The following is a 15,757-nucleotide window of genomic DNA, read 5'->3' on the forward strand; positions in this document are numbered from 1 at the left end:
GTGTGTATGTGTGTGCAGAAAGCAGACCAGGAATTCACCCTCCCAGTGAAATCCACTGGGATGAGATGAACACATTAAGTCTGCGATGGGCAGCCTGACGAGATGACATGGTTCAATTAACTCATTCAGGCTCAGATACACACACACACACACACACACACACACACACACACACACACACACACACACACACACACACACACACACACACACACACACACACACACACACACACACACACACACACACACACACACACACACACACACACACACACACACACACACACACACACACACACACACACACACACACACACACACACACACACACACACACACACACACACTATATGAAAAATGAAACACATGCAAGTTATATTTGCTTTTCCTAGAGTATAAAAAGCAGCACTGGTGAATCTCTAAACTGCACTTTTTTGTAATTTTTTTAATTTTCGTGTCCCTTGAAATATTCTCTGCCCCTTTCACCTTTCCTAATGTATCTGGGGTTTCCTCTCACATCACCGGGCATATGTTTGTAACACTGTTACATAATCTTGCCCCTCCCCTTCACCTACAAGCTTTCCCACACTACAGCTGAGCAACAGCCTGCTGTATAAAGCAGTGACCCCCCCTCCCACACACCCATCCTGTCAGCGGCCGCCAGTCACGTTCCAAGCAGGCCTATGTGATTCACTGGGCAATTCTTCCTCTTGCGTTGCTCTGGCCTATATATTTATTTCATGCTGCAACAGAGCTCCCTACTTTATAATCAGGCTGCCCTTTTTGCCAACTGTTCTCCAGATTTTATAATCCTGGCTGGTAGTCAGAGAGCAGGCCACACAGAGGCTTCTTCCACGTTCCCTTTCTCTCAGTCTATCTCTCTTTTATTTCTCTGTCCTTTGCCCCAAGTTTTCACAATAAATCGTTCCTGTCTGACTCTGTGACAGCTCATCTGCATTGGAAACCCGGGCTGTCACCACGGACCTGACAAAGCTTTGGCGGCGTTAACGTCTCCGAGAGAGCTGACGTGATTTAGATGTGACAGCGCCGAGTTGTATCCTCCCTCGACCACTCTCCCTTTGTTGAACCTGTCTCCAACCTGGTACAATTTCTCATTCTTTTTCTTTATATGAATTACATAACAGGAGCAAAGCAGCTAAAAATAGCCGTCGGAGGAGGATTAATAGGAGGAGGAGGAGGGAAAAATGTTTTGATTAGAACACTTTGAGATGCAGATGCAGACACGGTAAAGAAATCTGCTATGGCAAAAGGCAGGTCGGGAGAAGGTAAATCTGTCTGGTTTGAAGCTGGAACAGAAAAAAAGGACAGTTAAGAATGATATCGCTAACAGATACGAGGGTCAAGGTCAGGCCAAAAGTATTTGCAGGAAAACCAGGACACTGGAGCTAGATGTCTGCTCTGTTTGTGTCTCATATCCTACCAACTTTATAATGGTTGGGTTCTCTGTGTTCCAATGCAGCCTTTGAGCCAGCTACAACAAGAACCTTGACTCACTTGCATTTCTGTCAGCTGAGGAGCTCACTAATTGCTGTCACCCTTGACTTAGCCTGCGGTGCTGTTTGCCACAGTTCTCTTGTTTGATAAACGCTACGGATGTTTGATGATGAAGACCTGTGGTACAAAACTAGCTATTTGCTGCTGCAATTTAAATAGGCTGTTACAGTAGATACAAGGAGAACAAACAGCCCAAGGAGCAGTTTTTTTCTCACGTTGGAGAGGCGATGATGGAGCAACAAAGAGGAAGCATGAAATACACCTTTCCCCACTCCAGTTACAGTTATATATGGACAGGAATTAGTATAGACCCTCATTATTTTGGAAGCTGCTGAGTTGATTCTCGTTCCCCAGCAGTAGTTTCCTTTGTCTGATTTTGTCTGCATTGGATTAAAAAGAAGCAGAGGATTAGCACATTTCTAAAAGGTCTACAGTACGCTATATACTTCCAAGGATACAATGTGTTTTTAATCCAGCTGCCCATCAAACGCCATCTGAAAACACCTCCCCATATGCCTGGCGCTTACAGCTAAAAGTAGAAAAGCATGGAATAAAAGTAAGCAATAAATAATTGTAGATGTGCTCAGTTTTATAAGATTGTCAATAGAGAGAAAAAAAGAGGGGCTGAACATGCCGTCACGACTCTCAAGAGATAAAAATCATCTCAATGCATATGAGTTGTCGTCAGAAATATTTGAGCCCTCAAATTATTCAGACCAGACTAAAATTAGTATCTCTGTGCACTGAAACTGGTAGATACAGTCAATCAATATAAGTGCTGAAACAGTGAATCAGTCACTTAGTTAGCCAATCCACAATTACAATCATATGAAAAAGTTTGGGAACCCCTCTCAGCCGGCATTATAATTGACTCTGCTTTCACAAAAAAAATATAAAAGTGGTATGTCTTTAATTTACCAGGAACAGCTAAGTACTGTGATGTTTTCCAAACAAAGATTTTTTGAAAATCAGTATTTGGTTGTATGAAATAAAATAAAATGTGAAAAACTGGCTGTGCAAAAATATGGGTACCCTTGTGGTTTTGTTGATGTTAATGCCTGTAACAGCATGTAAAACTGATGAATTTAAACACAAAGTTGGTTGGATTATGTTGTTAAGCCTTGAACCTCATAGAAATGTCTGTTTAATCATGAGAAAATCTATTTTAGGTGCCTAAATGCAAGTTGCACTTCTCTTTGACTCTCTGCTGAAGTGAAACAGAATGGGATCATCAAAACAGCTCCCAAAAGATCTTAAAAACAAAGATTATTCATTATCATGGTTTAGGGGAAGGCTACAAGAAGCTTTCCCAAAGGTTTCAATTGTCAATTTCTACTGTAAGGAACGTTGTCAGGGAATGAAAGGACACAGGCACAGTTGCAGTTAAACCCAGGTCTAGCAGACCAAGAAAAGTACAAGAGCGGCATATGCGGCGGATTGTGAGAATGGTTGCACACAACCCAAAGATCACCTCCAAAGACCTGCAAGAACATCTGGCTGCAGATTGTGTATCTGTACATGGTTCAACAATTCAGTGCAATTTGCACCAAAACATCTGTATGGCCGGGTGATGAGAAGGAAGCCCTTTCTGCGCCCACGCAACAGATACAGTTGCCTGGAGTATGCAAAAGCTCATTTAGACAAGCCAGATTCATATTGGAAGAAAATGCTTTGGACTGATGAGACAAAAATTAAGTTATTTGGTCTTTATAAAAAGCAGATGTTTTGGTGCAAATTGCGCTGAATTGTTGAACGATGTACAGATACACAATCTGCAGCCAGATGTTCTTGCAGGTCTTTGGAGGTGATCTGTGGGTTGTGTGCAACCATTCTCACAATCCTCCACCTATGCCGCTCCTGTTTTTTTCTTGGTCTGCCATGCCTGGGTTTAACTGCCACTATGCCTGTGTCCTTCCATTTCCTGACAACGTTCCCTACAGTCGAAAATGACAATTGAAACCTTTGGGAAAGCTTCTTGTAGCCTTCCCCTAAACCGTGACAATAAACAATCTTTGTTTTTCAGATCTTTTGGGAGCTGTTTTGATGATCTCATTCTGTCTCACTTCAGCAGAGAGTCAAAGAGAAGTGCAACTTGCATTTAGGCACCTAAAATACATTTTCTCATGATTAAACAGACATTTCTATGAGGTTCAAGGCTTAACAACATAATCCAACCAACTTTGTGTTTAAAGTCATCAGTTTTACATGCTGTTACAGACATTAAAATCAACAAAACCACAAGGGTTCATATATTTTTGCACAGCCAGTTTTTCACATTTTATTTTATTTCATACAACCAAATACTGCTTTTCAAAAAATCTTTGTTTGGAAAACATCCCAGTACTTAGCTGTTCCTGGTAAATTAAAGACATACCACTTTTATATTTTTTTTTGTGAAAGCAGAGTCAATTATAATGCCGGCTGAGAGGGGTTCCCAGACTTTTTCATATGACTGTAAGTAATTTTTCGGCCTCAATAAAATCTGTATTTGTTTGATTGATCAGTCTATCAATAGTGAAAATAATGATTAGTTGTATACCTTATAAATCTATTATTGTCCTAATACCAGACTAAACATCATCTGAGTTTTTTTTGATACAATTCATTCAACTAATTTGCATGGCAGCAACAAACTGTAATTTCCTTTATCGATTGATCTACCAATTAAAGTCTAGATTACATGATTTATCTATTGGGCTATGAAATGGACTAAACAAAGGGGGAAATGTTTCCCAACTAAATATGTTCTTGAATAATAGCACCAAAAAAGCAGTACATCCGCATCATTTAGAAGCTGGAGCTAGACAGTGGTGGGAATGTTTACCTTTTAAGTCACTTAAACAATGAATGATCAAAATTGATTAATTCTCTGTCGATCAATTAAGGAACACAAATTGTTTCAGCACTATTTAGTCCTTTGTTTGTCGTTTTCCCAATAAAAAAATGAATATAAATATTCATCATCAAATCCTCATAACAAATACCATCTTCTGAAATCACCAATATCAATTCCCACATATATACATATTGATATTGTGGTATTTGGTCAGATATTTGTAATATTCCATTCAGACCTTAAAGTGCAGTAATACTAAATCTAGCATCACTGACTGATATGATATGAGGGCTGTTTCTTAATGGGCGTAAAGAGTGGATAATATCAGAGCATGTGTGGCTGCTTCCACCACATCTGTGTCAAACCTCTATAACACCACTTAAAATGAGACCTCTGTCCGAGTTTATTTCCTGAATCCCAGAGACAGCAATGCTGAATCATACCAATGCACTAAGTAACTGTACTGAACTCTTGGAGGATCTTAATTGGGGAAGACAGATCTGCTCCTTGAAGAGCGCGCTGCTTTTCAAAGGGACGGCCTGGCTGGCTATACTCAGTGCTGATAGGACCCGAAGCCCCTCAGCGTCTCACTACTGACACTCTTCACAGAGCACCTGGATATATGTGTGGAGGTAGGAGGTGAACCGGAGTAGACAGCACAGTCACCAACATTTCATTTTAGATGGGAGTTTAATTCCCTTTCAAGCTTTTTGTTGTGATTCAAAGTTATGAGCTTGTGCATTGAAAAAAAAAACCCTATACAGTATGCGAGTCATACCTATCAGTTCCCATGGCTTGTTGTTAAGTATAATTGCCTTAAAAGCCCACACGCTCACCTAAAACATCAGAGTTGTTCGTTTAATGTGCTAGGGTATAGAAATACACACTATATTATATTATATATACATTATATTACACACTTTACACACCTGACGGTTGATAGTTTGGTACTTTTTCCTTCAGCTTGCTCATCAATATGCAGAGTCAGAGTGTAATGAAAGATTAAAAAATAAAAAGAAGAAAGAAATGCATTTGCTGCAGCTCACAAAGCTCACTGAAACAAAGACCGGCATCAATAATCCATAACTCTGGCCGTGGTGCTTTGCAAAGTTAACAAGATATTTGTAATATGAGACAACCTTTGTTTCCTGTGTCCATAACCCCCGCTCATTAAATGTTATCTATTAGGCAAAATGTACTTTTTCATGGTTTATCCAACATGGGTCCACGCTGTGACTAGAAACTCCCAAATTATTAGAAAAAGTCCCTCTCACTTTTTCTCCGCCTTTCTGAAAACTGTGTTTAAAAATCCCAGTCAGATGATGCTCTCCTTCAGATGTCATAAGAGAAGAAGGCACACCCACCCCTGATAACTGCCAGTTCGATTCAAACCGGCAGTTAGAACCAGGAACAATCCGAGCAGACTTTTTGGAAGGTGTTGCTTAAAGAGACAGGCTCTATAACGGAGTGTTTCATATGGAGGCTGAAAAGGGGAGAATCAGCAATAGCACTGTGAGAAATATAAAGAGTTTTTTGGACACAACACCATGAAAACAGTTTCTAGTAGAACCCCAACCAAACTAAACAAAACAAAAAATCAGCCACATAAGCGTTAGAGGCAGACATCTTCTCAACCAGTGAATCACTAGGAAGCACCCTACTGCTCTATCCTCCCACACCTTTGTGAGTTTTTTTACTCACTGATGACACAAATATGTCCATTCCCCTCCACCCTTCTCTACCTGACATGGACTGCATGTGCTGCCTCAATAAGAGTCATGGGAACTCATGGATCACACATTCTTTTGCATTTTTCAGTACTTGAGCTTACAGGTAGTTTTCAGTATGCACGCCTTTGTTTTGAATGTGTTTGAGTGCATTGTTCAGGGTCAGCACGTTCGCATCCTACATGTCAGCATTAGAAAAGGCTTTAAGCTCCTGTAAGTTTTTTTGTAGCAGTAGCCTAAGGGCTAGAATAAAAAAATATTCAGCTACAGAATGATGTGTGGGAAGAATAGAAAAATACAACTGCCTAATCATTTTTACCAACAGGGCTAGAGGAGTATTTCGTTTTACCTACAGAAAATTAACATTCTCAGTTGGTCATGTTATAATAACCTGTGTGTTCACATTTATCACAAAGCCATCTATCCTGTGCCTTTTCATTCACCTGCCTACTAAGTTATTCTACATCCGACTGGAAGACCAGCTGAGACCGCGTGCGGAACTAAACAAAAGGTCGGAAACAAGGTAGACCATTCATTGAAGTAAAACACTCCAATTTCATGTGTAAGCTCCCAAACGAGAAATATAGCAGCAGACCAAAATAGACCAAGAATAAGAAAAAAAGGAGCAACGGAGAGGGAGATAGCGTGTTATGTGAGGGGGCTGCCTGCATCCATTCCACATGAGTTAGTGCAACGTGAGAGCATGGGAGGATTGCTCCTGGTTGTGCCACAACAGTCTTAATTTAATAGGAAATGTATTTGAGTCCAATCTGAGTTTTAAATGAATAGTATGGTCAGTGTCAACAATAAAAGACAGCCATAGATATCTGTAAAGCTTGTACTGAAAAATATGTTCTCAACACATGAGCTTTATTATTGATTTTTTTAACAACCTGAAGGCAGAAAAAAAAGACCAAATCACACCACAGGGAGCTTGATCGGACTGGCAATCCCGAGCACACAGATGCAACACTGAGCACAGAGATGCACAGGTGAATGATTGGATTTTTTACCAACTCCAAACTACCAAAATTGCTCCCGATAGTAAGCTTGCACCCTCGTGTTGGCTGCTGCTATCGGTGTATGAATGTGTCTGTCAGTCTGTGAATGGGTGAATCTATACTAAACAATGTTAAGTGCTTTGGGTCTGTAAAAGAAAATGGGAAAGGCGCTATATAATTTGTCATGTTGCTTTTGTGCATCAAACATCAGACTATGGTTCAGTCAGTGGCTATTCCAGCTATGTGTTTGAACTCAGGCACTTCACCCAGAGGGCAGCGGAGGGTTAGTATCGCTATTGTCCCATTAATAATGGAGCAGGAGTCCAGCTGACTAGCGACACGGCATATAATGCTAGTCATCTCCAGGCCAACCTACGCACACGCACGCACGCACACACACACACACACACACACACGCACACACATCTCAACACAAGCGCTGGAGTGTAGGACACAGGTCCTTTAGAAAGGCAGGAAGATCATTACATGTGTGATGTAACTTGGGTTACTTTGCTGTGTTTCTACCAAAGAGCAGGCCATTGAAAGTCTGCACAAAGATGAGCTATGGCAACCCACATAACCTTTCCATTCAAGGACAGCAGCTGCACATTCAAGTGCATTTGTCAGATGAGCACATTAGTGTTTATGTTCTCCAATCAATGTGCTGGAAAGGCAAGACATGCAGGCAGCTAATTCAGAAAAAAGCTTGAAAATGTGTCCAAACGTGTCTGCTTTCAGGTAGTGATGAAACAAGAAATGCCAAGTCGAAAGAGTTGATTTACACAATCAACAGTGAACTGTTTTGATAATCGATTGATCGTTTACGTCATTTATAAGCAAGAGTGTCAAATATTTTCCATTTGTCAAAGTTACACATTCTCTTATTAGTTCATTTGCAGCTTTTCATGGTGTGGTATTTCTAGAAATTATATATCGTCTAGCAATAACTTGACTTGGGAACAAAACATTTTAAAAGGCATCGCATTGGACACATTAGTGACATTTTCCCTTCTCTTTTCTTTCTGAATGAAAGAATACATAAGGGTTGAATGATTAACTCTAATGTAAAAAATCTAGCAGTCCTGAAACTAAAAGGAGTGACATCTTTTTAACAGTGAGAGAGAAGGGTGGATGTCCTCCTGCAAGACACTGACCCCTTTACCAAACCCTGGGGGATTCGGTTGAATAGGTGTGTGCCCCCCTTTGGAGCTCAACAACGATCAATATCATATTACATTTTACAAGGTGCCTACAATGACAACACTACAGGATCAATTCATGTCGTGGTGCTGTCCGAGGTGCTGAAATAAAAGTGACGTTTACATGATGTATCATTACACTACCTGATTATGTCATCGTTGTGTCCAAGGTAAAATTTCTGCTTGTGCTCCCGGGTGTTGTACACAACTCCTACACCGGCGACAAAATAGACTATTTCCTTGGCAGCGGTGTAGTACAGGTTGTTGCGGCACTGATGTCCCCGGTATCCGTACACCCACTCCAGTCTCAGGTGGCAGTTCGGAGCAGTCCTGTCAGCCATGTCCGCACTTCCGTGTGTGTCTCTCTGTCGCTATCACGTAGGTTTTCTGATACGGTGTCATTCACCAAACAGGATTTATTTGGAGCCCGCGTGTCCCATTAGTTCCGTTGGATTTCCACCGGTCGCGAGCGCACGCTGAAACCAGGCATTTTTGAGGGTCATGTGAATGTACAGCCTTTTTGTGAGATAAAGATGAAAACTAAAAAAATATATATAATTTTAAGCTACAGTTTTCATTGTGAGAGCCCTACTTGTACTTCTTCAGCCCCGTAGCTCGCGTTGCTCCTCTATACAGGTCAAAGCTCCTGTCAAATCCTACAAAGATGGAGCTGCCCTGTTATTGCGAATGCACCGCCCACAAAGATGACGGAATAGTCTGTCGTCCAATCAGATCCTTTAACTCGTCTGCAAGAAGGGTAGCAAAGCAGGACGACAACACGACATCTCCGTCAAACTAGTTAAAATTTTAATGTTATATGAACTCATTATGTAACATTTTGTATCTCATACTTCAAATGTGTGACTTTTACACGTATAGAGCAAAAGATTCCCCTAAGATATTAATCATTATTTACATAATAGGCTAATATTTTAAACTGGAATATATATCTTTTTCTGGAAGAAGTCCATTACAAAGTCATAGGCTATATCTCATATCATAATATACATTTCAAAAAAACTTTTATTTCAAGCTTCCTACAACCCTATCAGTGTTACTATATAACTAATGAAAGGAAGCATCAGAAAAGCAACCAACCGTTAACTAAAGTAGCCTATTTTTCTAAATACATCCCATCTTTTGATTGATCCATTATTGTATATGCTGAAAACATTCATCTGATGAAGATGTGTGCCATTTCAGGAGTAATTTAAAAAGATCAGAGGTAGATAGCTATATCACTTGTGCACTTTTCTTTATGAATATATTTATTCATTAATTAAATAATATTCATGTGTTGTTATTTTTTCATTTTGGAATGTGTGTTTTACTTTTTGTGTGTTTTATATTATTTTATATATTTTTTATGTCATCGTTATATCGAGCATAATTAATTTAATGCATATCCTAAAACAATAAAGCATACTTTTTTTCCCCCCTTAGCGGAAACTACGTCAGTGAAAGACCGCCCTCCTCCGCCGTTGCCGAGCGACAGAGGAAGCTTCGCTCCCATCGTCAAAGCTTTGCTAAACATAGGCGACTCAGTTAAACCAAACGCCAATTTTTTCCTCTTCCAAAAGCAATGGAGGTGACGATGGACCCGTTGTTTCTGGCGTGGAGCTATTTCCGGAGGCGGAAGCTCCAACAATGTTCAGATATCTGCACAAAAATATTACAAGACAATCCTTACGACCAGGTACTGCGGTGTAGTTAGCCTTTCATGCTAGCGATTATCTATTAGTGAAAGCCTGCTCGTTTGCTAAAGCAGGAAAGCTGTAAAACATGGAGTATAATCCTGATTAGTCAAGCCTTTTGTAGTTTATCTGAATTGACCTTACGTAACTTATTTATTGGTATGTCTTTGAATCAACGTATCCTACTTGTTGCTGGAACATATGTTTGGTCTTGTCATTGCATTTCTTTTTTCGCATTTTATTTTCCCACCTCACCCTGTTTTCATTCATTGTCTTCATTTATTCACATCTGTCTTCATCTTTCATCTTTTCTCACTAACTCACTGCATGCTGTCTTAAGGACTCCTCCTTGCATATCTCAGAGGTAACCATGACTCATAGCATAGGTCCTGTCTGAAAGAGGCTTAACATCTGCCTATATGACTGAATCATTGTGTGTTTCATAGGCTGCATGGAGTTTGAAAACCCGTACTCTTACGGAGATGGTGTACATAGATGAAGTTGAGGTCGACCAGGAGGGGATTGCAGAAATTATGCTGGACGAGAGCTCTATTGCTCAAGTTGCACGTAAGTTCTTAGTGCCCTTAAGGTAATAATTCATACATTTACTCAATTTGTTTGATTTATTTGACTTAACTTTCTTCCAGGACCCGGAACATCACTGAGGCTCCCTGGAACAAGTCAGGGCGGAGGTCCCACACCAGCTGTCAGGTACTAATCAATTTTAATACCTTGAAATCTTACCAGGTTTTAGGTTTTTAGCAAAGAAAGAAAAATTCCTGATCTGAGTTTTCTCTATCGAATTGTAGGCCCATGACACAATCAGGGCGTCCTATCACAGGATTTGTGAGACCCAGCACACAGTCGGGGCGTCCTGGGACGATGGAGCAGGCCATCAAGACCCCACGCACTGCAAGCACTGCTCGTCCTGTCACTAGCGCTTCTGGCAGATTCATACGCCTGGGAACAGTGAGTGAATACACCTGAAATGTTTTCAATTAATTGCCAACTTAGCTCTTACATGAGAGGGGGTTGTAGCCGATTCAGTGGTCTGTACACTGACCATGGTCTCTGCCACAGACCACTGTGTGCCACCACCAGGGGGTGCTGGGGGTACTGGTACGGACCACTCAGCCAGTGGCACGGACCACTCAGCCAGTGGCACGGACCACTCAGCGACCACATACAACTGAGTGGTCCGTGCCACTGGCTGAGTGGTCCGTACCAGTACCCCCAGCACCCCCAGCACCCCCTGGTGGTGGCACATGGTCAGTGTACAGACCACTGAATCGGCTACAACCCCTGCTGTCTTACATATTGGAAACACAGAAACTGACCTTTTAAATATCATTAAAATGATTATATCTGGGGCGCCCTTAGCTCAGTTGGCAGGGCGTCCCCCCCCGGGCCGGGCCCAGCAGCAGACCCGGGTTCGATTCCCGCCCGTGGTCGTTCTCTGCATGTCACTCCCCTCTCTGCCCCATTTCACCTCTGTCTCTCTGCACTATCAATAAAGCATACAAATGCCCAAAAAATATCTTTAAAAAAAAATATATATATATCATATCTGCTTTAATCTTTTCATTGTGTAATTTCTTGGATCTTTAGTATTATTACCTATTTCTTTAGATTCTAATATTGTTACACCAATAACTTTCTTCTAGTTGTGCAGCTGCTTATTTTATCATTCTGTTTGATTTGCTATATTGACTGTTAGCATGAGATTTTATTCCGCTGTTTCTCCAGGCTTCCATGTTAACCAATCCAGAAGGACCATTTATAAACTTGTCAAGACTAAATCTGGCCAAGTATTCCCAAAGGCCTAATTTATCCAGGGTAAGATTGAGAACGTGACTTGCAAAAAAGGTATCAAGATCACTGTTTTCTCCGCACATGTCAAGTAACGATAATTTCCCTTTTCAGACGCTGTTTGAGTACATCTTCCATCATGAAAATGATGTGAAAAATGTAAGTGTTGCATTGAGCTATGTTACAAAGCAAATTGGTTAACATTACATTGTAAGGTTGTTGACTATCATTCATTCATAGTAAACCTTATTTTTCTTGGTCAGGCTTTAGATTTGGCTGCTCAGGCTACTGAACATGCTCAGTTCAAAGACTGGTGGTGGAAAGTTCAGCTGGGGAAATGCTACTACAGGCAAGTAACTCACAAGCATCCACGATGTTTGAAATCATACGATGAGTTTTTTTTAATCAATGTGATTCATTTTTGCAGGCTTGGTTTATATCGAGAAGCCGAAAAACAGTTTAGATCAGCTCTCAACCACCAAGGTGTGGTGGATACATATCTCTACCTTGCCAAGGTAGTGATGGATTACATTACATCACATTACCAGCTTGCTGCTCAATTTAAAATACTCTTTTAATAGGCAAATGATTGCTGGTAAATTAAAAACCCTGTGTCTTTTCCCTTAGGTGTATCAGCGCCTTGATCAACCAATAACAGCTCTCAACCTTTTCAAGCAAGGCCTGGACCACTTTCCTGGCGAGGTTACCCTTCTAACAGGAATAGCCCGCATACATGAGGTACAATATGTCACTGTGGTCCTTACTACTGAGTCCATATACAAAGGAAACCATATGTAGGGGAGAACGGGGTTATATGTCACACGGGTTGGTTGTCACAATCGTTATATCTCGGAACCAGAAGGCGCTGTCTGTGAAATTTTGGTATGTAAATATCCAGAATTGGGATCAGAGGTCACCTACATAGTCTTCCTTGGAGTTAGACTACTGAATTTGAGGTGAGAGGACTGTTTGTGTTTTTCATGTCAAATTGAAAATAGCTCCTCAGTATTTTTCTTCTAGGCTTTTACACAATGGGTTTATAACAAAACACTTGTTACCCTAAAAAAGTGTGAAGGGTAAACTATAGTTTAGATTGTGGTTAGCAAGCTAATTAGTTGTCAGATGGTTGTTGGCCTTGATGCTAGCAAGAAATTCAAGTTGGGGTTGGTCGTCACATTTTTTGGGGGGTTGGTAGTCACATGTTATCCAAAGGCTGCAGCCAGAAAAGGAACCCAATAACGAAAGAAATTGTCAAGCTGTATCCTCACTGACACCCCTGAGAAGGAAAGAATAGAGCAGGAAAAGGCAGCTAGCATGCAAAATAAAAAGGGCAACAAAATCAAAACAACCCAGTGCGACCCCTTGATGGGGTTGGTTGTCACAATGTGTAAGGGTGTCTTTGATGATTAATTTCTTCTTTATTACAATAAGTTAGAACAAGTGAGGGGTACACATTTCAAGCCAACACCTTACGCTTCAATTTAATGTAGGAATGACGTATAGGTGATGAGCAATTCTCACTAGAGTAAAAAGTGTGCCTACTATCCCCGGTCTCCCCTACTGTGTATATATATATTTTTTTTTGTTACATTGTCACAGGAGATGAACAACATTTCCTCAGCCACTGAGTACTACAAAGATGTCCTGAAGCAGGACAACACTCACGTGGAGGCTATAGCGTGTATAGGCAGCAATCACTTTTACACTGATCAGCCCGAGATCGCCCTGCGCTTCTACAGGTCAGATAAGCCTTTTATATATTATTTATGCCAAATACCGTTACAGTATACAATGAGAAGCTATATCACAGCTGTGCTTCAATATACGTCTCTTCTACCCTTCTAGACGACTACTCCAGATGGGGGTGTACAACTGCCAGCTGTACAACAACCTGGGTCTGTGCTGCTTCTACGCCCAACAGTACGACATGACTCTGTCCTCCTTCGAGAGGGCTCTGGCCCTGGTGTCCAATGATGAAGAGCTGGCCGATGTCTGGTACAACATAGGACACGTGGCTGTGGTGAGTTAACCATCCCCGAAATGATCCCACAACATCTGATTTAGGGTTTACAATAAATAGTATATGAACTGGTAGTACATAGAAGCTCACATCAGATATACTCTAGGCATATAGAAGTTGGTGCAATGTGCATGTGTTGGTTGTTTATAGGGCATAGGGGACTTGACGCTGGCCTACCAGTGTTTTAAACTGGCTTTGGCTTTTAATAATGACCACGCTGAGGCCTACAACAACCTGTCCGTGCTGGAGCTGCGCAAAGGTCGCATTGAACAGGTAATAGCACATCTTTGAGTCATGTAACTTTTAGCCCGCTGTTAGAATATCGGTTGTAAGACCATATTGGTGTCCTTTATGGCCTTCCTAAATGATATAACAAAGCACATTATTTAAGAAACATTAAACTGTCATTGTCATCATCACATTACAATGTAGCCAAATTTACAGAAGAATGATCCTCAGCTACGCCATGAATAAATCAAGTGAATAATTACACTGCTGAAGATATTGATTATGATAATAAAAATTTGTTTTATCCAGTCCAAAGCCTATCTGCAGACGGCTGCATCACTGGCCCCCCACATGTACGAACCGCACTTCAACCTCTCCATTCTCTCTGAAAAGGTAATTTATTTCTACTTCCTTCATCCACAGTGCAGTAGTTGAAGTGATAAAGCGGTATACTGTATCTGTGATGCAGCCTGGCAAAGTGGAGTTTTTGTTTTTCGTCTGTGTGCAGATTGGAGACCTTCAGAGCAGCTACATTGCGGCCCAAAAGTCTGAGGACTCCTTCCCCGAGCACGTCGACACACAGCAGCTTCTTAAGCAACTTCGGCAGCACTTTGCTGTGCTGTGAGCGTCCGACCAGCAAAATTAAAGTGCAAGGTGTTGTTTGAATAATGTAGTAATAAGAAATCAAAGACACCACCGGGCTGAAACTATTTCAGGGTTTCTACAGATCCCTAAAAAGTCACAAGGGGTATTGAATTCATTCATCTAAAAAAAATTGGCTTTAATGAACTATTACAATCTTTCAAATCATTCTGTAAAAAGTCTTTACAAAGGAAATACATTGGTAGAAAGATGTTATGAATAGTTATTCCTGATGTTGCCATTTAAAAACTCAAAATAATTGGTAACATCTATTTTTTAAATAATGTATAAATGCCTCTCACACCTAATATCATGCAAATAAGCATGGCATGATCACAAGTCACATTATTATTATTGGCTAAAAAAATACCATACCAAATTTAAAAAAAAAAAAAAGAAAAAAACATTCATCAACATTTAAACTAGATCCTCTGTGTGGCATGAACAAGTCTTGTATCTAACTTGCCTTAAGCTGTAGGAACCCTGTATTAGATTCTAAAAAGGTTGTCGGGTAAGTCAAAGTTGGAACAAATGGATATTAGTTTTGGATTGTTTTTATTTATCATATGGTTAATTGACAGTTTATTAGGTTCATCTTAAACAAAGTGCAACAGTGTGTATAAACTGGCGTCCTAGTGTACAGACCTGTATAATAACAATATATATTTACAGTAAAACGATTCACTTACGTTTTATATTGGATTTCATAATTCAAATGTATTTTTCCTAAGCCACTTTGTAGTTTTTTAACAAATATTGTTGTGACAATAAAAAGATGAGGAAAGTCAGAAGATAAAATTCTCTAAGGTGTAGTTAATTATGTTTCGTTCATTCAAACAAATAAACTAAAAACAAAAGTGATTTAAAAAAAAAACTCATTAACCCACAGGTCTTGGTGTCATCTCGCAAATCCATTTCAGTCCCCAATCACATGGCGCATCGTTCCATGCCGTAAAGGGGTTGTCTCTTGGATACACTGCTGCACAGTCCTCATTGCTCCAGTTATTGGGCTCCCCGTCATTCCAGTACCTGAAACAAATGACAGGTTATTTTCTCTGTCACTGTGTGTTTGAACAAATTATGA

General features: G+C 40.5%; 2 protein-coding genes across 4 annotated transcripts in view; one reads left to right on the forward strand and one right to left on the reverse strand.

Moving 5' to 3' along the window:
* eml5 (EMAP like 5) overlaps positions 1 to 8,621 on the reverse strand; it is a gene marked incomplete at its 5' end in the record, with an annotated part of 36,086 nt that extends 27,465 nt beyond the window's left edge. For all 3 annotated transcript variants that reach the window (XM_080041883.1, XM_080041882.1, XM_080041881.1), the window contains one exon: positions 8,425 to 8,621. In XM_080041883.1, coding sequence (XP_079898009.1) covers positions 8,425 to 8,621 — 197 coding nt within the window. The remainder of the gene's footprint in view (positions 1 to 8,424) is intronic.
* A 1,205-nt stretch (positions 8,622 to 9,826) lies between these two features.
* On the forward strand, positions 9,827 to 15,413 carry ttc8 (tetratricopeptide repeat domain 8). Its single transcript, XM_080042695.1, has 14 exons — positions 9,827 to 9,976; positions 10,421 to 10,541; positions 10,622 to 10,685; positions 10,784 to 10,943; positions 11,721 to 11,810; positions 11,898 to 11,942; positions 12,047 to 12,132; positions 12,211 to 12,298; positions 12,411 to 12,521; positions 13,383 to 13,522; positions 13,629 to 13,803; positions 13,954 to 14,076; positions 14,341 to 14,424; positions 14,540 to 15,413. The coding sequence occupies exons 1-14, from the start codon at positions 9,863 to 9,865 to the stop codon at positions 14,654 to 14,656; spliced, it is 1,518 nt and encodes a 505-aa protein (XP_079898821.1). The 5' UTR covers positions 9,827 to 9,862; the 3' UTR covers positions 14,657 to 15,413.
* Positions 15,414 to 15,757: the final 344 nt, after the last annotated feature.

This window comes from Ammodytes marinus, assembly GCF_949987685.1.
Source record: "Ammodytes marinus genome assembly, chromosome: 15".
NCBI classification, from domain to species: Eukaryota; Metazoa; Chordata; class Actinopteri; order Uranoscopiformes; family Ammodytidae; genus Ammodytes; species Ammodytes marinus.